This window comes from Manis pentadactyla, chromosome X (assembly GCF_030020395.1).
Source record: "Manis pentadactyla isolate mManPen7 chromosome X, mManPen7.hap1, whole genome shotgun sequence".
Taxonomy (NCBI): Eukaryota; Metazoa; Chordata; class Mammalia; order Pholidota; family Manidae; genus Manis; species Manis pentadactyla.
Window position 1 is genome coordinate 1188452 of NC_080038.1, and position 26085 is coordinate 1214536.

At 50.4% G+C, this 26085-nt stretch overlaps 1 protein-coding gene across 4 annotated transcripts; it reads left to right on the forward strand.

Annotated features, from left to right (window-relative positions):
* Nucleotides 1–26085, forward strand: LOC130678802 (CD99 antigen-like). 4 transcript variants are annotated; one of them, XM_057496173.1, is made up of 10 exons: nt 1131–1279; nt 11797–11829; nt 12732–12776; nt 13727–13774; nt 14371–14439; nt 17342–17386; nt 18591–18638; nt 19894–20007; nt 25396–25452; nt 25609–26085. In XM_057496173.1, exons 1-10 carry the CDS (start codon nt 1216–1218, stop codon nt 25632–25634), a joined length of 549 nt encoding a protein of 182 aa, XP_057352156.1. In that variant the 5' UTR covers nt 1131–1215; the 3' UTR covers nt 25635–26085. The 4 variants fall into 4 exon arrangements, with proteins under 4 accessions (XP_057352159.1, XP_057352158.1, XP_057352157.1 ...); XM_057496174.1 differs by lacking the exons at nt 25396–25452; nt 25609–26085 and adding an exon at nt 23007–25059 and having other exon boundaries at nt 1127–1279; XM_057496176.1 differs by lacking the exons at nt 14371–14439; nt 17342–17386; nt 18591–18638; ... (1 more) ...; nt 25396–25452; nt 25609–26085 and adding an exon at nt 1–319 and having other exon boundaries at nt 956–1279; nt 13727–13770.

A 26085-nucleotide genomic window follows, 5' to 3' on the forward strand; every position in this document is an offset into this window, starting at 1 on the left:
TGTCCAACTGTTCTCTTTGCAAGACAAGCTTTATGCAGACACATGAGGTGGATCCCGGGCTGCACGACCACCCGCTCCGGCCCGGCTGGTGTCTGACCCGGGGCCCCCAGGGCCATGGCCGCAGATATCCCCAGAGGGACAGCTGTCAGGAAGCCCTGACTCACCCTGGGCGGCCCTGGTGCACCGGGTAGGAGCTGGCCGGGTCTGAAGGGTGGAATGCAGAAATGTGACTCAGGGATTCTCAGTCCGGGATCTTGCTGCGGGAGCCCGAAGCGACATGAAGAAAACGTTACATTTCTCGCCTGGGGGAGGGAAGGCCGTCCACGCTGCAGCTCTGACCGGTGCCTGTCCGCAAGACCCCGTCCAGGACTTCAGCTGCTCCGGAAGGGGGCGGAGAGACGTTTCCCGCTCCTCACCAACCCCCGAGCCCGGTTTGGAAACGGGAGGCCCCTGCAAGGGAAGACCTTGGCCCCCCCCGCCCGCGCCCCGGGCTCCAGGGGGCGCTGCGAAGGCGCCAGCAGCGTGCACTTGGGCGCGGGCTGTACTTTGCTCTCTTCCCAGGCGGAACCGGGGTCCTAGGAGCGCAGGGCATCCACACTGTGCTTCACTTTGCGCCCCCTCGTGGCCCTCTGGGGGGATCCCATCGGGGGCCCTGGAGACATGGAGGGGTCTCCTACCGTCCTAAGAGAGGGGGTGTCCCTGCTTCCCGGAGAGGCCGCCCTGGAGCACCCCCGTTACAGGGAGGTGGAAAGGGCGCATGGGGAGGGTGGCACCCCCTCTCCAGAGGGAGGGTGGGGCTTTCACTTGCTCCTTTCGGGGCGTCCTGGGGTTGTTGGGGGCGGGTGGAGGGCCCCTCTTTCGGGAGAAGGGAGGGAGTTTCACTGGCTCCTTTCGGGCCCACCCTGCTCCTCCTCTTGGGGCAGACAGGGGGCCCCTTACCTTCCGGAGCGCAGAGGGGGGTTTCACTTGCTCCCCTCTGGACGTCCCCGGGTCGGGGACGCCCAGTTTCCGAGAAGGGAGGGGCCCCACTTGCTGCCATCCGGGAGACGCGCGCTCCCCGCCCTCGCCTCCCCGGGTCTCGCCGGATCGGGGGAGCGGGGCGACAGGAGCCCCCAGCCTCCCGGCCCCTCCGCACGCCCCGCCCCGGGCACCTCCCACCGCCGCAGGCCGCGCGCGCCACTCCCGGGACCGTACCCGCGCGGCGCCGGGCGCACCATGGCGCGCTGGGCCGTCCTCGCCCTGCTGCTCGGCCTGCTCGGCTCGCTGGTGCCCGCCCAGGGTGAGCGACTGGGGGCGCCCTGGGGGTGCGACGCCAGGGAGGGCCACGGGGCGCGCGGGGTGCTGGGGACGCGTACCTGGGGGCGCGCTGTGGGGGGCGCGTGCTTGGAACGCGCAGCCGGAGCGGGGGGCGCCTCGGTGGGAGCGGTCAGTGGTGGTGGGAGCACGTCCAGTGGGTTGGGGGCACATCGGGAGGGACCCCCGGGCCTCCCTCCCCGCCGGGCAGGAACGCGCTGTGCCGGCGGGCAGCCAACGCCCCGGGGAGGCGGCTGCGCTCTTTCTGCCAACTTTCTTCCTGGGCCTGTTGGAACTCAGCGCTCGTTGGCAGAGTCACAGCCTGACGTTTCGGGGGGCTGGGGCCGCGGCGGGCAGAATGTCCCCACGCGGGTAACTTTCCCGGGGCTCCGGACGCCCCCCATCCCCGCGCCCTCGCCCCGGGGCTCGGGCCCTGTGCGCCCCCCCCCCCCGCCGCGTGCACTCCCGAGCGCGCTCCCGCCCCGGCGCTCGGTCTGGACGCGGGGAGCCACGCCCTGCGTCCCCGGCCTAAATTTGGCCTCGGCTGGAGAGCCTGCAAACTGGGGGAGGGCGCGGGAAGAGTCAGGGAACACTTGACTCCCTGGAAACGACGCAAAACTGTATTCGTACCTCGGGGCTCGCTGGGCGCGCGGCTCTCCTGGAAAGCAACGCATTCTCAGCAGATGCTCGGGGCCCTAGGAGCTAATGCATAAACCCCAGAAAGTATCCAGAGAAGGAGCGCAACCCTCCCCGCCCCGCCCCATGACCCCCACGGGCCCCACCGAACCGGCCCTGTTTCTGGTCTCCCCCTTTTTAAAAGGAAAGTGGGGATCATGCTGTGCGTGGTGCCAGCAGCTCACCCCCAGTGAAAGGTGGTTTCCTGGTTCGTGTGCACTTTTCAGGACTGGTCCCACGGGGGAGTGGACACGTTTTAGGAACGAGAGACGGGACGGAAGGCCCGGTTTGTGCGGGGGCGCCTTTCCTTCTGTTGGCAGCTTAGCTCAGCACCAAGGGGCTGAGTTGTGCGTCCCGGGCTCCTGGCTTTTGTGGGGGGTGCATTTGCTAATGGATTATACTGCGTGTACCTTAGAAATGGTGCTTTCTGTGGCTGACTTTAGAGAAAATTGAGGGTGGCCCGTGACGGGTATCTTGCAAGCTTCCAGCTTGCAGGGGAGGCTCTGAACTTGGCTTCCTGTTTAGCATCAGGTGACTCAATGTCCTTATCATTCCCACCTGGATGCTGCAGGGGCAGGATTTCATCCTGGGGTGTTTGGGGTTTTCTTTCTTTTTTCTAAGCTGCTGTATTCCTTGGAAGGAGACCTACCCACAGAGTGTTTTCATCATGTACTAATTCTCCCCTGATTCATTCTTTACCAAGCACCTCTGTGTGCTGGGGCACCGGGAAATGAATTAAAAGTTTCTGGTGGGGGGAGAATGTACCATGCATGGGGGAGGAGAGCAGGTTAGTAGGACACAGGGACAGGGAAATGGTGACAGTCCCGTAATGCGAGATTGCAGTGGGGCAAGCTGGTCAGTTGTCGGGTGTGAGGGCGTGTCTGGGGTTTGACCGGTTCTCTAGTAATGTTTTGCCTGCCGACCTGCACCTGTCAGGGCAGCCTTATATTCTTTGGGACCCAAACAGTTCATTTTGTAATTTTTAGAGACACTCATAGCATCGCTAGCCCGGGATTGCCTGAATGGTGTTCAGAGAGTACCCAGCAACTCCAAGATCCTTGGTATTCTGGTGAGCTGCTGGTGATGATTTAGGGGCACAGGGGTGGGTGGGGTGGGTGTGTGGAGCAGGGGGGCAGGTTGGCGTGGGGAGCTGACTTGGATTCACAAGAGCAGAGGAAGGACTGAGCGTTAGAGTGTGGTCTTGAGGGCCCCTTGCCCCCCTTCCTTCCCTGCCGATCCTTCTGGGGCTGGTGGCAGGAAAGGGCTGCTCCAACCATGCCCGTGGGTTTTTGTCGGGGGAGTTGGCATTCCAGTTGCTGAAGGTCACAGCACTGCAGGGAGCCTGCTTTGCCTTCTGGCTACAAAAGCCAGGGGCCCCGTCTTCACTGAGGTGCTCAAAGCACTGGCCTGACTTCAGAGTCCTTGGGACCCAGGAACCCAGCAGTGCCTGTGGGACAGTGAGGATGGGGGACGGGGAGGCCCCACAAAGAAATACGACTTGAATTTGTCATAGAGCAGGGGGCCCTTGGAAGTGCCTGGGGACATGTGGTTTCCACTCAGAAGCTTAGGGCACAGAGGAGGCCACGGATGCTGCTGAGCACACACAGTGCCCAGGACGCCCCACCCCGGAAAGTGATTCAGCCCCACCTGTCGTGGGTATGGCTGAGGCTGATGAACCCTGGTGTCCTGGGTGTTAGAATTCAAGATTGTGTTGGTGGCTGGGGCGTGACCACGCAGGGTTCTTCCTAGGCTTAGGATAACCACATCCCAGACTCTGAAAGAAGCTGGTCGTCAGGGTGAGCTCAGCAAGGAGCCGGTGTGTAGTGGGTCCGAGATGGATCTGAATCCCTGACCCCACACTTCCTCACCACAAAGGCAGCTCTGTTCCCAGTTGCGGATTCTGGGCATCCTAAACCCACACTACCCAGGCAGTCCAAGGTCTCCCTGCAATTCCCTCCCCCCCTCCCCCTAGAAAGTGTGGGCATCATTTCTCAAGTGCGCTGATGCCTTTCGGCTCTGCCCCGTGGGTGTCTGTCTCGGCCTTTCCTGCAGAGGAAATGCTTCTCATCGTCCTGGCTGCCTGCGCATTTGGCTCTGATAAAAGCTAATTCATCTCCTTTATGTTGGTGTTTTGGCTTTTCCTCCATTCTGTTTATGATGCCTCAACACTTTTTTTTTGCATCTGGAGATATTAAAATACTTGATGTTGGAGGGCAGGGACAGGTACGTTTCTTGATCTGGTGACGTGCGAGGTGCATGCGCCCCCCCGGAGAGAAGAATGGAGTTAATCGAGGCCTGTGACCCCGTCCACCTTCGGGAGGCACGGTGGCATGTCATCTATGATATCTGGAATGTTTTCCAGCTTATTTCAACCCCTCCCTCCCCAGCCCCCCAGAAGACTGGGGTCCCACCCATGTGGAGATGGTGTCATTCATTCCCATGGGGAGTTTCCAATCACGATGGTTGTTTTAAGGGAAAAGAATCACATGTTTTTTATGACTTCTGAACAGGATGAGAAATCAGACGGATGCCTCTTCAGGGGCTCTCAATCACAGAGCCTTCTTGCTCCGCACCGAATGATTCAAATGCTCACATAGTCAGAGGCGTGCCTTTCCTGGGGCCCAGCCCTCACGGGGTTCGGAGCGCACATCGTGTACACGACGTGCCCCCGTGTACACGACATGTCTGCTGCACACGAAATCTGCAGCGCTGGCTCTGTGATCTTTGCCAGTCCTCGTGATGGGTGACAGAGTATGTGTGTATGGAGACATCTCCCCCAAGACCTTTTGGGAGCCTACAGTGGTTTGGGAAATAACATTCTGCAGACTGAGATGCATTTTCCAAACCTCAGAGGGTTACCCCTACTTAAAAATGAACTTCTGGCAAGCATTCTAATCAACGTGGACTAACAAGCCATTCAAACTCTTGTGCTGGTGTTATTTACTGCAGAGTCCTGCGTGGAGCAGAAAAGGTGGTGTTGGGGCTTTATAATCAAACACGCAGTCTTCCCACAACCCACAGAGCTTCCCCCACAAAGGCAGAAAGGAAAGGAAGTGGTGTTATTATTGAGTAAGCATAAAACCAGAATGTGCTGTGCATGCCTGGCATTGCAGAGACACAGAGAGATTTCAGGTGTTTGTGACCCTAAGTGGAGGCGCCCATTTAGCCGTTAAAAAGATGTATGTACGTTTGAAAAGGAATTTCAGAAATTCTGAAAGAGAGCAGAGAAGAGAAGTTTCTCCCCATATTTTCCATGGAGAGTCTTCGTTTGAGTTTTTATTCCCCTTTAAACCTTGCAATGCAAACACCCATTAGACAAAATCACCCTTAACTCTTAGGATGCACAGAACACGTTTCCGTGACAGTTGGCAATGTGAGCATTCTGTTGCGTCTCCCTCCTGGGGGGATTGGTGTGTTTGGGGGGGGGGTTGTGTGGGAGACCAAAGTGGGTGACCCTGCTTACTGTTGCCATATTACTTTTTGTTACGGGACACCCTCCGACTTGTCATGTTCTTTTCCATTTCTGCCCGTCTCTTCGTGAAAGGCGGTGACTAACCAACATTCCTATTTGTGTTTAGCTAATTCGTGGCATTTTTCACATCTCTAGAGGCAGAGGATTTCCTTTTCTTGAATTTCTCGTTCTTAACTCCTGGCTCCGTTCTTATACCAGTTCTGGGAGCTTGCACATGGGCGTGTTTTGGCTTTGTTTTACGATGACTCACCGTTGCCACCGTCCCTCGTGTGGTCTTGCTAGTGGTATTATTTTTAAAAGAATGCCCTAAACAGGAAACCAGAGATTTCCTGTTCCCTCTCCCCAGAGTCAGACACAAGCTTTCAAACCAGTGTTTGTCAGAATGGCAGGTTGGGACCCGTGGCTGGGCCATGAATTCCGTGCGTGGCCAGCAGCATCTGTTGAGAATAGATGAGAAGACAGCGTGTTCCCCAACAAGCATTGCTGAGTAAGCATCCATGGGGTTTTGTTTTGTTTTGTTTTGTTTTTTTGTTTTTTTGTTTCCATTCCTGTCCACCCTGGATGGACTGGCCAGGGATGGAAACTGCCTTGGTTACCACGGACGGCAGTCAGAAGACTCAGTAGCCCGTTGCAGATCTCAGCGCCCTAAATCACTTTGCTTTCTCAGTGTTGAAGGGTTGCTAGGATCCCTTCGTTTTGGGGAGCAACCTTAAAGTTGCAGTTGATCAGCAGCGTCTCAAAGAACAAAGTGATTACTCCAACGTGGGTTTTGCAAAAGACAATGAATTTTAATTCCTTATGGTAGGTAACCACTCTTCAGAAGGTAGCAGAGATGCCCGGCCACTATGTTCCGGTGCTCCGAAGGCATTACTCATCCTGGGATAGCAAACCTGGTAGCAAATCCAGGTAGGCAAACCAACCAATCTGTTGGTTTCTTCACACCACAGTCTCCCTGTTCTTGTCAGATGCCACGCTGGCAAACGTGGGTCCATATGGGATGCAGACGGAAGGTGCATGCGTGTGCATAGAACACAATGCACCGAGGTTGTTGATGGACAAAGAATAAAAAGATGATGTCTTTGGGGACAGATGGATTTGGGGGCATAAAGATTTCGCGCAAACTATGCAAAGAACCCAAATATCGCCGGTCAGCGTGTGCTGTTAGAGATCTTGTTTCACAGAAGGGCGTGGGTTCCATTCTAAATGTGAAGAAAAGCAGTGTTCTTTGCCGCAACTCAGCAGAAGGTGTATCTCACCAGAGACAAGGAGAGCTGTTAGGTGTTTAATGTGCCACGTGTAGAAGAGGAGAGGGTTTTGAGGGGCTCAGAGTGAGTGGACATGGGTATGGACAGCTGTTTCTGCACCATGTAGGCTGCGTGAGAGGTGACGGCTGACCCTCCCTGCCAAAGAACCTGCCTAAGGATCAGGGGCCTTGCTGGAGTGAGGGGACACTTGATGGATAGCATGAATGATTGATGGATAAGTAGATGACATGATGGATGGATGGATGGAGGCTAGATAGAAGATTGATCGATAGTAGGGAGATGATAGGGTAATGTAGGTGCATGGATAAAAGATAAATATACATAGATAGATAGGTACGTAGGTAGATGGTACATAGAACATAGATGATGGACAGATGATACGTAGATAGAAAAGAGGGAGAGATGCAGCAGCCTATCTTGAGTGGCTTCGGGTTGCGGGTGTGCGTTACATTATTGCTCTGAAGTCAGAAGGACCTCAGTAGCTAATCACGTCACCAGGCTTGCCATGTCCATGTTCCAACAGGATTAGGAGCTGGCACAAAGTTGGGAAGGAATCAGGGAGTGGGAATGACAGGAAGATTAGCCTTATCTGGAGTGTGGGTTCCACCCCCACATCCTGCTGCAGCAGAAAGCTTCCCTGTCTACCTGTTCGGATGCCGTTCCTGGCTCCCCCGGGGTTCCCCTCCCAAATCTCTCTCCAGGTTAGGCATATGTAGGTGACAGCGGATCAGTCAGGTCTGTTGGCTTACAACCCCCGTGTCTCCAGGGCTCCCTATTTGGAGCGTTCCTTGGTATTTTCTCCCACGCCTGCATGTCCTCCTTCATCCCTGTCTTTTGTGATATGGCCATTTGCCCAGACCGAAGACTGAAGACTCGCCCTTCACTCCCACCAACTCCATCCTCCTACGTCCCATCTGTTAGCAAATCCTGTCGGTTTCATCTTTTGGTTTTCTCCACCCATGTTCCTTTTTCCACTTCTGCTTTTTTTGTTTGTTTTTCCGAGACCCACACCCCTGACATATTTTTGGGTTGAGTGCAAGAGCTCTTAATTAGTTTCTTCCCTGGACTCCTCGGACACTTTCAAGGTCTCAGGACTTCTCTCAGAATATGTCTTTTTTTTTTTTTTTTAAATGTACAAGATCACATAGATTGGATTGCCAAGAGGAAAGCACTTCTGGTAAACCAGTTGTCCAATGTGTGGGCCAAGAAGCTGCCCAGGCTCCGCACGGCTCATCCGCCTGCCTCTCACCCTCCTCTTCTCTGTGCTGATGCCTGGATGACGGTTCCCAGTGCAGACCTGCCCACTAACCCTTCGTGGCCTCCAGGTTCTTGGCCCGGGTCCCACAGCTCTCGCTCAGGCCTCCCTGTGACGTCTGATGCATGCGGGATGGCAAAGCCTGGGCTCTGGGGCCACGGGGCTCAGGTGTGGGCAGTTGGCATGTGTACACAGCACCGAGTTCTCCAGGTGTGGCTGTGTGGCCCACAGAGGGCCGCCTGCCTGTAACGGGAACATGGCATGACCGGGGTGGGGGGGGAGGGGAGGGTGTTCTGTATCAGAACTCAACTCCATGTGGAGGAGAAGTCGCTGAATCCTGCTGGCAGACTTACCCAAGACCAGTCACTGGGGCCTCTCCAACTCCTTATGGCTTCCATGCTCGGTCCTCCTGCCCGTCAGTCCATCCACCCGCCTGTCTGTCCATCTGACCAGGTATCATTACTCCAGCCAGCCATCCATCCAGCCATCCGTGTATCATTATTTCCTCACCCACCTGTCCATCTATCAATCAACCTTTCTCCCTTCTTTCCTTCCATCCATTCACCCATCCATCCATCTTTCCATCTATCCACCCAGCCACCCACCCACCCATCCATCATCCATCCATCCATCTACCCATCTATCTATCCATCCATCCATCCATCCACCCACCCACCCATCCATCATCCATCCATCCACTTACCTACCCACCCACCCATCCATCCCTCCATCCATCCATCTACCCATCTATCTATCCATCCATCCATCCATCCACCCACCCACCCATCCATCCATCCATCCACCCACCTACCCACCCATCCATCCACCCACCCATCCATCCATTCACGCATCCATCCATCCACCCACCCACCCACCTGTCCGTCCGTCCATCCGTTCATTCATCCATCCACCTATCCACCCAGCCAGACAGCCAGACAGCCACCCACCCGTTTCACCTATTCCCCATCATTTATTATATTTAGGATCTATCTTTTACCATCTTTTATCTATGTTCACTATAGATAGAGAGTATGTCTTGCTGCTACCTGTCCATCCATACATCCGCATATCCGCCCGGCCTCCCATCTCCCCGCCCACCCGCACGCTAGTCCCTGGTGCTCTCACACATGCCTCCAGCCAGCACAGGTTGAATTCTCAGCAGTGTCTGTGTTCTCCATGCTGTTTCCTGGGGGCCCAGAGAAGACATGCTGGGTTGTCATCCTCTCTTCTCCACCTGGAGACAGACAAGCAGGGTGTCCGTTTTGGTGCAGTGTTGTAAAGGGGAGCAGGGACCACGGTGCCCCAGGCTGTTGGCAGAGGCTGGGTCCAGGTGGCAGCGTTTGAGATGAAGAATCCATAGCAGGCGTTTGCAGAGCCAGCATCATGTGGGTAAGGCCTGCAAACCCTGGTGGTGCCTGGGAGAAGAAATCTCAGCTTCATTCTGGCCCGGAAGGATGATAGATGGCTTCTCAGAGAAGGCAGCATTTTCTCAGGGCTTGGAGGCATGAATAGGAGTTTTCCTGGTATGGAAAGAAAGGATTGGCATTTATGGCAAGTTGAGGATCTGAACGAAAGCCCTAGGGTGGTCAATCTGTGTGACTCCCAGGGCCTCAAAACTCATCCGAAACATGCTAGGGGTGATTTCAAATTTTCGAGGGATACCCAGTGACACCACTTGGACGCCACAGGTACTGTGTGCTTGGCTTTGAATGAAAGTACCGTCTAGTCTCAATATGCACAGATTCCGTGTTTGCGCATTCACTGACTCGCTAAAATTTATAAGAGGTTCGTTATTCACTGCTGTCTGCGTTCACATAGTGGCAAGAAGTTTGAATCGCCTTTCGGCTCTGCAGCTGTCCACAAGTGTCCTTTGTGTGGTTGTGCGATGTTTTTGCGTTTTTGTGCTTTCTGCTTGTGACCCTGCTGTTTGCAGCAGCTCCGGGCTCCTCGGTGCAAGAAGGGTGGGGTGTGCCCTACGGAGAAGATAAAGAGCGTTACAGGAGTGTCTGTTGTGCGGGCGCTGGGCAGGGTGCTGTTGGCCCGGACCCCCACAGCGCAGAGGCGATAAACTGCCTTTCAATAGAAACGCATGTGAAACACGGTTATGTGTTCGTTGGCTGGTGAAAATGTGACCCGAGGCCACCGGGATAACCTGCTAATTCCCCCGGGAGCCAGTGACTAAATATTAGCTCGTTTGGTATTCCTACATCTTTACAAAACCTAAGTACCACCGATAAGGGACATCAAAGTAATTAGTAAACAGAACCGTCCAGCCGGTGTCTGGGCCTCGGGCCAGTTTCCAGACCCACAATGGGCTCCGTGGCCTGGTAAAGTTTGGGACCGGCAATGGGTCATTTTGGGCCGGACAGAACGGGTGGGGTGGTGACCCCTTTGAAGGAAGAACCATAGCTGGGGAGGTGGCTGGAGGCAGAGTTGGGCTTTAAGTCGGGTTCTGGGGCTTGGCTTTTGGGAAGCAATGCCTCGGTTTCCCGTTGGAGCAAGATTGAATTCATTGGGGTCCTGAAACCAGCGCCCTGCAGCAGGGGTGAGGGGACGAGGGTCCCGGGCCTGCGGGGTCAGCGTTACCCGGGGGCTTGATAGACAGGGGGAGTCAGAGGCCTGGCCTCAAGCCAGTCCATCAGAGTCTCTGGGTGGGGAGAGCCCAGAAGGTGTGTCCCCAAAGCCCCTTGACATTTCACTACATTCCCCAGGGGGTTTTCCAAAACCTGACGGAGCTCAGAGCGACCGCCCACCTCCCCGCAGAGTACAGAAAGGGCATTTCGAAGTAATTCATCCCTGGCTACAGAAAAATACAGTGTTTCCAATATTTAACAATAAAGTAAATTGCAACACCACTTACCATTGCATATCGCCCCTCACCTGAAGAGACTTGGGCCTGACTACACACGTCCTGTCTCCAGGGCCCTGGGCGCTGGCCTAGAATTACCCACATGTACTTCATTTATACCTGTATTTGTATAAGTTACAGGTTGTATAAGTTATGTAATTTATAACTGCACTCATTCTTATAAATATAGCTTAAGATTATTCTAATTTTATTCCTAGAATTCATTTCTAATGTATTTACTTGTATTTATATGATTTATAAACTCTGTGTGTATATTATAAATGACATAATTTATCATTATATTAACTGTGCAATTTCTAGATTTGTTATGGTAAATATCTGTGCTGAATCTCTATAACATTTCTATCTCATTGCTATACATAGTTACTTATATAATTCATAAACTCTATGTATAAGTTATAAATTATAGAGTTGAATTTGATATTATAAATACTTACATTTTATTTCTATTCTAATATAAAATGGCCACAGAAATAGTGTGAAATTGTTTCATTAAAAATGGCAGCCGCAGGGCAGAAGGCCTGGGGTTTCCCTGTTTGCTGGTATCGCAGGAGATTAAAAAGAATTTATGTGTTTTTCTGGGACATCTAGTGTTTTTTACAAGGAGTGTATTTTGTGCAATTACGGAGAAGTTGCTAACAAGAGGGATTTTTCTCTCCATGCTGTTTCCATCATGGATTGGAAAATATTCTTCCCTGATGTCAGAGGATCTACTTTCTAAGAAGAATGCACAGGCACAATCCCCATGTTTCCCTAAATTCATCAGTTGTTTCCAACGTAGCCTAACGTTTTCTTATTTTGAGGCATGAAATCGATTGAATGGAGAGAGAACTCAAAACCCAGCACACATTTTTGAAACACTGCTGGATACTCCAAACATCGCAAGACCCAGAAAAATATGCCCCTTTGAAAAAATTGTTTTCTTCATTTTCAAATGTATTTCTAACTGGGCTCTCTTTTCTCATAGATGAAGACTTTAATTTATTGGATGCCTTGCCTGGTGAGTCACAGGGATGGCATTTTTTTAAGTACGATGAACGTTTTATTTGAACATAAGTAAACATACAGTTAGAAAACGCAGGGGCTAAGCACACGGACAGTTGCACCCCAACACAGCTGAAAATCCTCATATAACTTTTGAACCCCACACCCAAAAAAAACTTAACTACTAATAGCCTATGACTGACTGGAAGCCCTGTGGAAAGCATAAACAGTCAATTAATGCATATTTTGGCATTTATATATATGATAGATTGTATCCTTACAATAAAGTAACCTAGAGGAAAGCAAAGGTTTCTTGAAATGGTTGCAAACCTGCACAAAATTTCCCAATATGCTTATTGAAAAAAATCCACATGTAAGTGGACCCATGCAGTTCAAACCTGCATCGTCCAAGGGTCAGGTGTATATAAGGCACTTGAGAGGGACTGTCTCCGGTGGGCATGCTGACGTTCCGAGGTGCCCCACGCCTTTGCTGATGGTGTCTGTCTTTGCACGGCCACGTCCCCACGTGTCGGTCCCTGTGTGTAGCCACATTTCCTTTTTATGGAGGCCCTTGTCCTATAAGGGTGTGCCCTCATCCACTAGGAACTCATCTTAAAGCACAGACTGCTGTCTGCAGAGACCCTGTTTGCAGATGAGGTTCATGGAGTGGACGTGAATTTAGGGGGCATGTTATGCAGTTCAGGACACCTTCATAACTCTTGTGGGCCCGTGGAAAAGGCTTGAGTCCAAACCGTGGGTGGGGCTGTTCGCAAGAGCCTGGGCCACCGTGAGAGCTTTCCGGAAAGGGGATGTGGCAGACAACCTCCACCTTCTTTTTCCAAATAAATGGAACGCCTTTGAGAATTGACTCCATGTCCCAGGTCACGTTTTACTGACTAAAATGTCTTTTCTCTTCAGATAATGCCCCGAAATCCACTCCAGTCCCCAAAAAACCTTCTGCCGGTAAGAAGCAAATGTTCCTGGTATGTGCAGGGGATGGGGATGTCACTGCTGGGGTGCGGAGGGGGGCCCGGGTCCCCGAGAGCCGGACGGGATGTCAGCAGCCGGGGAGATGCGTGATTCAGGGGCTCTGGGCAGAGTCTGCTCAATACTTGTGTTCTGTTGTGATGGGACACCTTGGTTCATGTTTTTATTTCACAGTTTAATAGGTCTGGTTGAAAACAGGGCACTGCTGTGCGGTGTCACCTCTTGAGTGGGTGGATGACTGCCTTCTGCCCCATCCACAATTGGCTCCTTGAATGGTGCAGGTGTGCAGAGGGTGCTGAGAAGTAACTGTGAATGACTGGCTGAATTTGTACCATCACGGTCTCCTTGCGTGGGCTGTATTCCCACGCGGGATTCATGATAGCTCACACCCTTGTGTTGGCCGGATACACACGTGTCTCTGGAGGTAGCCAGAACTCGAGATGAGTTCTTAAAACTAAGAAGGCAGCCTTTGAACCATTATGAATGGTCCCATCCTCACGTGGAGTGTGCCCGGGTCCCTAGAACCACCTGGTAGGTCACGTTAGCCCAAATCTGAGCCAACATACCTATCCCTTCCCTGGCTGGGCCTTGCAGAAGTTTCTGGCCACTCGGTAGGAGTTGGTGGTAGGAGAACGGTCAACGGGACGTGCCTGCAGGCTGAGTTGGAAATCCACCTCAGTCCGTGAAGCATAAGGGATGTATACATTCGTTTCATTTGCGGGGGAGCGTGTCTTTTTCATAATTCTCTTCACAGGAGAATGACACGGACATGCTCATGGCTTTGCTGTTTCTGTGGCAATGTTGCTCAGGCTGATGTTCAGAAAAGTGTTTAGGGACGTGGAGAAGCAGCATTTAATGGGTTAGGAACTGACCTCTTTCCGTGTTTCACCCAGGACTTCGGTTTTAATGCCTGCTTTGCCTTTTAGATGGTGGTGGCTTTGATTTAGAAGATGCCATTTCTGACACAGGCCAAGGTAAGTCTCTCTATTCAGTATCCTAAGTGGTTGAATTGCTTATTAACAGCAGATTATTCTGATTTCCAAGAGCCTTCTCTCTTTTACAAGATACGTACAACTGAATTTTGACCAGGAGAACCTAGGGAATGGTGTGGTGGTGGTCTGGGTTCTTGCTCTGGTCCTATATGATGACTTTTGGGTTAAAACCGTCACAGCTGTGGAACACCACCCGGTAAGTGTGACCTCTGCCAGGGGTGCCCTCTTGGGCATGTGACCTGCGCCTTTGCTCTGACAAAGCCACATTCTTGGTTGAATGCTTCGTGGTGCCTTATTGAAAGGCATGATATGGTTTGGAGATGAGACCCACATACACGGGGCCTCACATGCCCTGTCACTGGCCCAGACACCTGCTTCAGTTCCCATGGGAAATACGAGACACAGAGGCCTGCAGCTGGATAATGGTAGAAAGAAGTGGGGAGGTGGCCGTGGGTGGGTCTCCCCAGCAGAGAAACGCACCAGTTTCTGACTGTTTGGTTAGACCTTCTGTTTGCAAACCCATGTTTTGTTGTGTTTACAGCAAAGTGCCAGTAATCGTAACACAGTATCTTTTACAGATGACCCAGGGCGGCCTAACCCCCCCAAGCCGAAACCGAACCCAAACCCCAAACAGCCTGGATCTTCCGGTAAGACCCCCACTGGCTCTGCGGGCCCACTCTGTGTATTTAAGAGTACAGGGTTCCCACATCAGCCAAAGACAGGTAACTCCAGCTTCGTATGTGGTAACCATGGAGTCTGTGTGCAGGGTTAGTTTTTTTCCAAAAGACTTTTTTAGTTCACTGATTTTACTGCCAAGATTTTACGGACCCTGTAAATAACTGAATGCAAGATTTTAAATACATAGAATCGATACGGTGCATGGTGACTGCCGTGCTTCCCTTGTGGAGAAGCCATTGTGTTTTAAACCGTGTTTGCCTTTTTCTGGCATCCGTGTAGACTCACCATAACCTGACACCTGTTCTCCAAATAGAATTGCTTTTGCAATTTTAGCTTTCGAGCAGGTTTTTTGCATACATCTTTGTTTAATTTTGAACAGAGAGGAATATAAGTATCATTCACATTCTGTCGCTGTGAACATTGTGATGATTCCTCTCCCCAGTGTTGTCTGTCAGTGTAAATGAAATAGATTTTATGTAAACAGGTCCATCTTTCATTCATTCTGCCATTAATATTGTTTTTTGCAATTAGTATTCCATAAATGTCTTCTCATGCCATTGGACGGTATTTATCATATGGCTTTTGATGGCTGTTTTTACTGTCAGCTGATCCCTGATTTCAGAACATTACATTTCTTCTGATGTTTTAGAATTACGACTCATGAAACACCCCAAGTTTATCGTGCACTTTTGTTTTTTTTTTACTATTCTAGAAGTTATAGTGATTAGGTCAGTGTGTGTGTGAATAATGCTATAGTTTTTGGCATGTTTTTAAAAATTTGCTCCTAGAATTGTTACCACTATTCTGTCTCCATCCAGCCGTGGGCACAAATATTCCTTTCCTCACACCATCACCAATCCTGTTATTATACCAGAAAACCCTTCTCAGATCATGTAAAATATTTTTCCCGCTTACCACAGTTTCATGTCCTTACTTCTGAAATTCATTTCCGAAATTAAAAAAAAAAAAAAACTCAGCGTGTTAATTAGCCACATACGGGTTTTCTTTTGCGGGTTTGTCGCTTCTGCGTTATATTTTAAGGTAATCCAGCATTTCCTTGCTGATTTATAGGCCTACTTTATTTCTTTACAGATATCCATATTGTCGGTCATTTATTATGGAAGTTCTTTTCCACTTAATTTTTGCTTCTGAGTCATGTGAACAGTATTTTTTGACAAGCAAGACTTTATATACTTTTTTCCTCATGGTGTCCTTTATGCTTGAATGGCTTCCCTGCTTTTGGGGGGCTATAGATTTTTTCCTCCTAATGTCAGAATCATTTTGTCATTATTTTTCTCCCTTCTTGGGAAAGATCAAGCTCTCTATTTTCATTGGAATTGTTTATAACTGTAATTCGATTTATAGAGCACTGACACATTTATAGCCTTGAGCTTTTTTCCTTGGGATTCTATTTTCTTTGTGCTTCTTTCTCCTAATCTTTAAATATATTTCTAAATTTTCCCCTAGTTTTTATTTGTTTCTATGAATATATTTTGATGTCCATTATCTTCCTGTTTATGTCTGTAATATAGAAATGAGTTTGTACATAGTTCCTCACTAGCCACTTAATGATGAACCCTTACTAACTTTGAACAATTTTCTTTGTTCTGTGGCTTTTTTAAGAAGCCTGTCATATTATTTGTAAATGATTTCTTAAAGTGCTCCCCGTTTTATGTTTATATTTTCTCTTTCCAATTTACTTCTCTCTGCATCATTTGGCCTTGGCTAGAAAACTCAGGACACCCTAAAATATGAGGGGAGAGAGCAGCCATTTGTCATTCCTGAATTTTAAAGCCCAAAGAAATGCACCTTTCAATAAAAGGAATGGTCTTTATTTTTTAAGCTAGATATTCATTTCATGAAGCATCTTTCTATTCTCATTCACTTCCATTTCTAGTTCCTAAACATGAATAAATGTTCGATTTAATCAGGTGCGTGTTGTCATCAAGGCCCGTGGCCTTTTTCTTTTTTTTCTTTTAACCTGCGACTATGACAAGGTATAGTGAAGGATGCCTTTACCTAAAATACATCTTTGCATTCATGGGATAAACTGTCCTTAATCATGATAGGTTTTATTAAACTGATGGGTTACATTTGTTGTGTATCAGCTAGCTGTTGCTACCTAACAAAACAGCCCCAAACCCACAGGCTTAAAAAAAAAAAACCTTAAAATTTGTTACATTGTTACATCTGACGAGTCTGTTACATTGTTACATCTGATGAGTCTGGGCTGGGCTTAGCTGACCCTGGCTTGGCTGTCACACCTCTGTGATTCAGCTGGTGGGACCTTGGGGGTGATTTGTTTGGGGTGGCCTCGGCTCGGATGACTGAGCTCATGCACATTTCCACTAGCTTTGTGCAAGCCCATTCTCAAGGGGCAAGGGCACGAGCCCCCAAAACATTTTTAATTATCGATTTGTCTCCCATTTTGCTAACCTCCCATTATCCAAGGTGAGTCACCTGGCCTCCCAGAGTCTAGGGGTGGACCAAATGGTCCACCCACCCACAATGGGAAGAATGGAAAATTAGTGCTCTTAGAAGTGCAATGACTCTATATCAGATAGTTCCTTTTGGGATTATTTCATTTATAATCATTGAGAAAATGGGTAGGCACTTTCAATTTCTGTGGGTGCCATTGTTTACAGGATTCACAGGTGAGTTTTGGGTAAGGCTTATTGTAGGGTTTTTAAAATAAATGGGGGTTTAGTTGTAGTTGCATATTCTGAGATTTCTTCCCTAAAGTAGTACTTGTTTTGAGTCCGCCCCATATCTGCTTTCGATCCTGAAGTTGTTTCCCCTCACTCCACGACTCCGGGACCCTCTGGACAGTTCCCGTGTGACCCATGACATTGTGTGTGTTTTCTCTCCTAGGTGGCTTTTCGGATTCCGATCTCGTTGACGGGACCTCAGATGGAGGTATGGTTACATCCCCATCTGTGTTTTTTCCTCTCTCCATTCCCTGTTGCCCACCTGCTGTTTAGGATCAGGCAGGGTCTAAAGTCTTAGCCCTCAGCGAAGTCACAGCTGTTTGGAAACCTCCTTTGGACCCTGCCGTTCACAGACAGGTCAAGGGCATGGACCATAGGACCTGCTCCACAGAGGCTGGTCCCTGGTTAAGACCGTCGGTATTCATGGGGATGGAGGCTGGCTGATAGGCCCTTACCAGACGTCTCGTAATCTAACCAATCACCCCATTCTGTTGTGACTATGCGGGGTTGCTCATGGTGTGTGCTGTTTCTTATTATTTAATGCATGTGGAAGTCACAGTCATGAGCATGAAGTGGTGGGACTTCACACAGATGACCCTGCTTGCCTGCATTACAACTAATAAAGCAAATTTTCTACCTCTCTCTTTAAAATCTTAGGTTGGTGTAGGGTCCAAAGCAGTTATTAAACATAAGTAAATAAGTATAGGTATGATAATATGTATGTTTGTAATAATTATATTTGTGTATATTTATTTATAGTTGACCCTTGAACAACGTGGTTTTGAACGGTGCAGGTCACTTACATGGATTTTTTTTTCCAATAAGCATATTCAGAAATTTTGTGGAGATTGGCAACCCTTTAAAAAAAACATTTTCTTTTCTCTAGCTTACTTTATTCTAAGAATACAATATGTGATACTTATACAAAATATGTGTTGGTTGTTTATGTTATCATAAGGCTTCTGATCAATAGTAAGCTATTAGTAGTTAAGATTTGGGGGAGTCGAACGTTATACATGGATTTTTGACTACATGAGGGACTGATGCCTGTAACCCCTGCATTGTTCAAGGGTCAAATGTCTATATGTTTACATATGGTTCGTTTTAATATGTATTTATATATACTGAGAATATATATATTCTCAGTATATTATAGCGAGTTTTGGGTGGGCTTCAGGGCCCTGGCTGGGGAGAGGGGACAGCTCCCAGGACCCCCCTGGAGCCCACCGTGGGGCTGATCTGAGTCGAGAGCTGAGCCTGGTTTTCAGGGAAATGGGAGAGAGAAGATACCATCCATAGCACAGGGATATCCCCACCCATGAAAGAAAAAGGGCTCCCTAATATTAAATGGCGGTATCAGTGCCAGACTTATTTCTGTTAAGGTTGTCAACAAGCCTGTTCCTGTCTTGCAGGCGGTGGGGGTAGTGGCGGCCGACACAGCAACGACCAGGATGGGCAGGGTATGTACACCTGGTGTCTGATGTCTCAGGTTACCCATATGTGCTTTTGGGAAAAGGTGGAAGACAGGAGTCAAGACATAACCTTTAGCCTTTGCTGGCACGAAGTGGGGTTGCTCTGTGCCCCGTACATGTTGAGCACCCGGCTGAAGTAGCTGGTTGACATCCTCCATGTCCTCGGCCAGAGATGCTGACATGGCCCGCATTGCAGTTCAGGGAGCTTAGCAGCCTCCCAAAGCACCCTGAGAAGGAATACCATGTGTATGACCCAGGGTCCCCCGGAGAAACAGAACCAGTGGGGTACACATAGGTACACACAGATTTATTCTGAGGAATTGCCTTCTGCCTTAAGGGTCTAAGAAGGGCAGAGTCTGTCTCCTGCAAGCTGGCGACCCAGGGGAGCCCGTGGCGTGGTTCAGCCCCACCAGCAGTGCCTGATTTTGCTCTAACCAGACCCTCAGTGGTGTGTATGATGCACATCTGCCTTGGTGAGGGCCGTCTGCTTTCCTGAGTCTGTGGACTCAAATGTTCATCTTTCCTGGAAACACCCAGATGGACACACACAGAAATAATGTTTTCCCAGCTCTCCGAGCATCCGCCAACCCCATCAAGTTGGCACATGACACTCTTTCCTTTATGCACGGAGCCGGTGTCTGTGTACCCACCATACTGTAGACACAGGACGGAGGTAGTCTGAGAATGACTGGTAGCGGATGGAAACACCATCGTAGCAAAGCACATGAATGTTACGAAGGGTCAGTGGCTTTGATGTTTTGCAAAGGGCATGCAGAGCTGAGATCCGGCTGCATGAGGCCGCTGGCTGCTTACTGGTCCCCACCTGGACACTTCCACTCTGAGATGTGTTCCCTCGCCGGCAACTTATCCAGCTGTTAGGACCGTGAACTTGTCATGGGGCTGGGGAGGAAGCAGGTTTGTCCCCCTGAAAATCAATTCCTGGGGGAAACAGTACACATAGTAAAACGAATTCCAATTCCACATGTCACTTTTGGGGGTCAGGAAGGAGGTGCCCCTCGGTGGGGCAGTATGGCTGGCCTCTCGTATCATGCAAACAGATCCGAGGCTGTGTTTGGGAACTGGGCAAGACCCAGGAGGGGTCCCCTCCACGGTTGCCCAGGGGCCCTGTATCTCGGTGCCCAGCCTCACCTTCTCCCTGTGGGCGGGGCCACCAGCCACCTGCCCCGCGGTCACCTGTCCGTGACGGCTCCCCAGTGACTGCGCCCTGTGCTTCCTCCCACAGCTGACGCCCCTGGGGTGGTCCCCGGCATCATTGGGGCTGTGGTGGTCGCCGTAGCTGGAGCAATTTCTAGCTTTATTGCCTACCAGAAAAAGAAGCTGTGCTTCAAAGAAAATGGTAAGGTTTTCACCGCTTGCCTCCTTTCCTGTGTGCCTTGCTAACTTGAAAACGGTGCTTTCTTAAACAAAAGCAAAAGAAGCTAACACAAAACCACAACTAGGTTGGCATGGAACATGTGCAAGGTGGCTGGTAGTTGGTAAAATCGCTGGAGTCCTGGAATCGGACATTATCGTTGTGCTGCCGGGGCTGCTCTGCGCCCGGCGGCGTAAATGTTTCTATTAGTAACGGTCCAGTCCTTGGGCTTTCCATCAGTAAAGGGGGGGTGCTGGCAGTCCGTACGGCATAGGGCTTTCGTGAGGATCCATAAGGTGGGTGTGAACATCCTGATGGGCCACCCGGCAGGGAGCAAGGGTTGAAGAAATGATTTATTCCTCATCGTTTACCACCACGATTATCTTCATCATTGTTAACAAGGAGTGATGGCTGTTGGGGTGGGAGGCGCCGCGTTCTCACCACCCAAAGGAATTCAAATGGAAACACGGCAGCCAGTCCGAGTTCTGCTAGAAGTCGGTCCCCACGGGTACCGGGAAGGCTCTTGGACGGGACATAAGATTTGTAGAACGTGGACAGTGCCACGCTTCCCGCACACTGATGGGAGCCCCATCATCATTTTGGAACCTTATATGCAGAGTCCGTAAGTCTTGTAGGATTTGCCGTTGGGTGTCAGCAGGTTCTGCCGTGCACACAGCTAATGTTCATGCATCTCTGGACCAACTTCACCCTGGAAAGTCTACCGAGGGGTGCGCTGTGATGTGGTTTGTTGGGGGAATGTTCCGTGGACTGTGGATGGGCCCCCTCCACCTCCTCAGACCCTTCTGAGGTCTTGGACGTCTCACGCTACCTACAACATTTTATTCCTGTTCAGCCCCTGCTCTCACCCACGTAAAGGACCACCAGCCGAGGGCTCTAGGGAAATTCCCAGAGATGTGCGTCGATGCCGACTGAGGCCAAGTTCGACTGCGGGGCTGGAGTTTCCCCTTCGTCTGCCATCATTCTGGAGTTTTAGGTCCACACACAGGATTTAGAGCCTGACATGGAAAATGCTACACAGCTCGTGGATTCAGAGGCTCAAACAAGCCGCTGACCTTATGTTCCTCTCGTGGGCGTGAACGCTCAGGGTCTCTGGCTATGTCTTATTTCACACACGGGACCGGGTGCCTCACATCTGCTCAGGGAAACCCCACTTGGTTGGGCATCAGGGGCCCAAATGGCAGATGACCAAGGTGGAGGACATGCCCCGAAAAGAAGTACAACTGGAACCGAGAAGAAAAAAGAGCAAGTGTGTATTTGAGCTCCGGTGCGGATCTGGAGTCGGAAGCGTTTCTGTGACCTTGGGTACAGGACGGCGGAACCCTGGGATATTTGTGTGCCAAGGTAGAGGGACTTGAGCAAGCATTCAGGGGTCTCAATAGACTCACCATTGTCCAGGATTTGGAAATGGGATTCAGAAATCAGGAAAAGCAGCCATTCTCCCTCCCAACCCATCCCTGGGTTTATGCTCTTTGGATGAAGTGCTTTGTCCATCACAGGGGTGGGGCAGGCACGGAAACGCAACAGCTCCCCATGTAGGAGTAGTTGGACTTACAATGTTCAAAAATAAATGCGTCCTTGTTGAAAAATTCGCTGAGGGCAGTCTAGGGTTTATGCTTCTGGGAAGCTGGCTATATTCATTTCCCCAGAATATTTCCTGTGAACTTAAATTCTTAAGCCAAATGAATGTTAGGTGTCACCTTAAGTCTTCATTTGCTTTCTGATTTTCATGGACGTTGTGCCTTTGAGCTTATGTAGATGCACAAAGAAAAGGGCAAAAAAAGGAAACCATGTACTGATTCCAGGAACTGGGGACTTTTGTGTCCAGCCGTATGAAGCCCAGCGTGAACACAAAGAAAATTAGGTGGTGGTGTTTAAACAAGCAAGGCTTCAGGGCAGAAGAGAGAGCATTGCTGTGACTACCTGGGTAGGCATTTCAGCATTTACACTTGATACTGAAAAGTGAATTTAGCATGTGGTGCAGTTCCATGCATTTATGCACAGAGATAGAGCTGAAGTGTGAATCCGGGTACTCGGTGCATAAAAATCCTACGACTTTCAGGGTCTGTGCAGGGCTGTTGGGTGGGTTTTATTTCTGGGATGGTCCCATTCACCCATATATAGTTGTGAGCTTGGAGATTGGATAAGAAGGATGTGGCCACCGCCAGCCTTACTCCTTGAAGAAACCTTCATGTTCCCAGAGGGGCCGTTCACAGTGTGATTTCCCAGGACTTTGTCCTTATAGTGGAGTTTGTGGGAGCTCTTGAATCTGCATCAAGACGCAGGTGGGTTTTCCCAACACCGCAATACATCAGTCACATGGCATCAGCCTCGAGAGAAATTCATGTAAGAGCCTTTCTGTTATTATGGTTTGAGCTGACGTATGAAAAAGATTTCCGTAGCCAGTGAGCACAGATGGATCGGGCCTTTATTCCTAAAGGCTGGGATTCGTAGTCCTGAGAGTTTCATGTGCTTTTCATCCAAATGACGGATGCCGGCCCATGGAGGTCGTTTTTGGACACAGGCTCAGGGTGGACATGCATCTGGCATTTTGACATATTGGCTTCAAGAAACTGGTGCAGGGGACGGACCCACTTGGATGGAGCTTCGCCTTGCGTTTTGTCTGTTGGTGTGAGCAATGCTGCTCCGTGTGCCAGGCCACTAACTTCTTTTGCTCCTGGGCACGTGCACCCGCTGTTTGCAGCATCCTTGGCCAGTCGCAGTTTCTGGCAGCTTTCAGGAAATGAGCTCCCGGCATGTCCCCGGCCTTAATTTCCGTTCCCACTCTGCCCTTAGCTTCCTTTGCTGATGGGTCTGGAAGCCTCTTCCTGCTTTTCTTCTGAGCATCTTTCTAACATGTAGCACCCCCGGGAACGTGGGCACACGCCTAAAACAAACCTGTCGCAAGTTTACTTTTGTTTTTTGTTTTTGTTTTTGTTTTCTCTTTTTTCAATCTTCCGTTTCAGATGAGCCGAAGGTCTAGGGACAAGCAGAAAGCCCCGTGCAGGCCTCAAGATCGAGCTGTCCGGTCAGCGTCTGCCCACGGAGACCCAGACTTTTTATAAAGCAAACTGTGGCATTTGTCTCCGCTCGAGCTAAATGGCACGGGGATGCGATTCTCCCGGACGGCAGTCCGTCCCTTGAATTCTCTCGGTTTCCTCCATTCTTCATGCACAGAAGCTTATTAGATAACCGCACAGGTGGCCTCAGAAAATGAAGAGGATCGCAGATATTTTCTTTGAAACATAAGCCCAACAGCATGGGAGAGAGTAGCTTCCTTGACTGACTTGAGTTCCTCATGATCGATGGGTGACTCAGGGATTGGGCAGGGGGGGTGGGGGCGACCACCACCCCCCCTGCTGCATCCTGGGGCAAACCCCACCCCCTTTGGGTCGTAGAGTTGATCCTTTAAGCCACCGATGGAGGTGGGGACCCTGTCACGCCACAGCCCCTTGGACTTCTTTGTCGTGTTTTTACTCCGTTTCTCGTGAGGCAATTCCTAATGGTCGCTGATCAGGTTTTCCCAAGAAGGGAACTTTCAGTTCCCAGGGGGAGGGAAGAAAAAAATCCACATTTTTAGGAATAAATAAAAATCTCACGATTTAAACATTGTAAGGTCAGTGGAGAAGGGGTAGTGGGTATTCAGCCTTTGTTGACACCTGAGAATTTTTGTGTGCCTGAGTGTCCCTTAAGTTGGATTTTTATTCCCCTTCCACATGTGACTGTCCCCTTTTTGGGCATAAAAATTACTTTTCTCCTTTTGACGAAGTGCTGGCATTGACTGTAATGTCCCTCCTGGGCTGGGATGGGTGGTAGAGATTTCTGAACCGAGTGGCAGGTTTAGGGGCTAGTGTGACTGGTCCATTGGGAGGAGGGTTGGGCGCCCCACAATGAGGAAGTCCTTTTTGGGGGACGGGGGAGTCCCAGCACAATTCAGGGGTCCCCTGGAGCTTGACAGAGGTCACCTGGATGACCTTCTGGCTGTTTGGACGATATGTGCACAGGTGTCTGCGTTCTGATAAAGGAAGCCTGTGCCCCAGTCAGCCCCATCAAATCCTTCTGTGCCCCCTAAAAATAATGTCACCGTGGCCCCCAAAATCAGGCACTGCTAGACAAACCCCTGGTACACCTGTGCCAGTTTTGGCACCAAGGTCGTGGCAGACAGATCTATAAAGAGACCCTCTAAACGCTGCTCTAATAACTGCTAATGGTCCCTACCCTGAAAGGAACCTGTGGTAATTACTTTAACAGTCTGAGACCCAGCGTGTTGGCCTCTTAAATTGTAAGGTTGACTTGGGAGGATTCATGAAGCATCTTAGGGAATCTGTTCTCCGGCTTCTGTCCCCTGCACGTATCTGTTCAGAGGATGTAGAACTTAAGATGCCTTCTATTGGTCCGAAATAATGTTGGTCCCAGAGGATCTTACCCTCCTGCTATGTCATTCCACATGGTCTTTTTTTATTTTTTCCCACGGAGCCAGATTTGACAGGTTGTTTCATGGCCCTATTAGAATATCTTTGTCCTTAGCCACCTGCATTTTTTTTCTTGGTCGGTTCAAATGATTTGCCCTGTGAAATGACCGCAGATTTAGGATTTCTTGCCCCGACGGTTTTCTCTAACACGGACCCGAGCTTTTCACGCACCCCACATCCTGCTGATGCAAAGCACAGTGTTTGCAGTCACTGCTGTGTAATGCTTCTCGCGAGCTCTTCCCTGTGGGCATTGTTCTTTATTTTTTAAATGTAGGTTTTGAGTCTCCCAGGGGTCTCCTTACAGACGACTGCATTCATTCTGTGCCTCGCCCTGCTCCGTGTTTTTCTGGGACCTGGGTGCAAATCATGTTGTGCGCTGTTCATGAAGGTGTTGCAAGATGGTGCATTTTCACAAAGATTGAAGCTTTGCGGGTGGAAAACAAATGCTGGTGAATGCGGAGAGCTTGTGCGGGTCCCTTTTACGCGGAAAACGCTTACGTTGTCTTAGCAACAGTGCTGTTGAGAAATAAATATATTTTGTCTGTGACTCCCGAGTGCGTTTTGAATTCTGTCGCCTGTGCTGTGCACCCGGGAGAACCTTTGGGGGCATGGTTGTGTTTTCTGTTGATGTGTGTTTGAGAAATGTGCCGATAGAAATTTGGAAGTAAGAGATGGGTAAAAGAAACACAGCAACTGAGACGCAAGAGTGCCCAGGGCTGGTGAGCTTGCGATGCCCCTGACTGGGCCGTCCTCCGTGGCCTGGTTCCCAGTGCATCGCATCACTCATGCTGCTTTGGGGATGGGCGGCCGGGAGGGTAGGGGGTCCATCACCCCGAGGCTGCCCCCTTTAATCACCCCCTTGGGATTTTCTTCTTGCTTTCAGCCAACCAAGGCGAGCTCAACATGGAAAACCATCCGGGCAGCAATGCCGAGCCCCCCGGTGAGCCGGGCTGTTGCCCGTCCCTTTTCTTTGCCATTTGCTTTCCTCTGCCCCCACCCCACCTTCTGGCCTGCCCCAGACCCTGCCCATGGGGTTGGATGGCTTCTGCGGCGTCCCGTGGTTTTCTTGTGAAACGGGGTCCCTTCCTCTTGGCAGTTCACCGGACTCTGCTAGAGAAATAGGAGCTGGGCCATGGAGCCGGCCCCCCCAGGCTCCCCGCCGGATCACCAGGCCCACCACGCCAGCCCTGGCCATCCCGGGCCTTCGCTCCCACCGGGAGTCTGCTTGGATCTCGAGTTGCCCGTCGCCGGTTGGGTTGATGCCGTTGACTAACCTTGAGTTTTGCATCCAGAAGGGAATGGCCATCATCTCCCCCGTAGCCCTTGGGGGCTTCCTGTGGGAAGTGAAGGGCTCCCCATTACAAAGCCCCCGACATTCGAACATCGACCCCACCGAGGTCCCCCGACCTGGAACTCTGGGCCGTGTACAAATGACACGTCCGTTGAACGCGTCCGAAACGTCCCCAGCATTGACCCTTTACAGAGTGGGGTAAGACTCCATGAGCTTCCTCACGGCTTCCATTGGGTAGGAACTTTTTCACATAAGACTAATAAAAAAGAAATTAGAAACCAA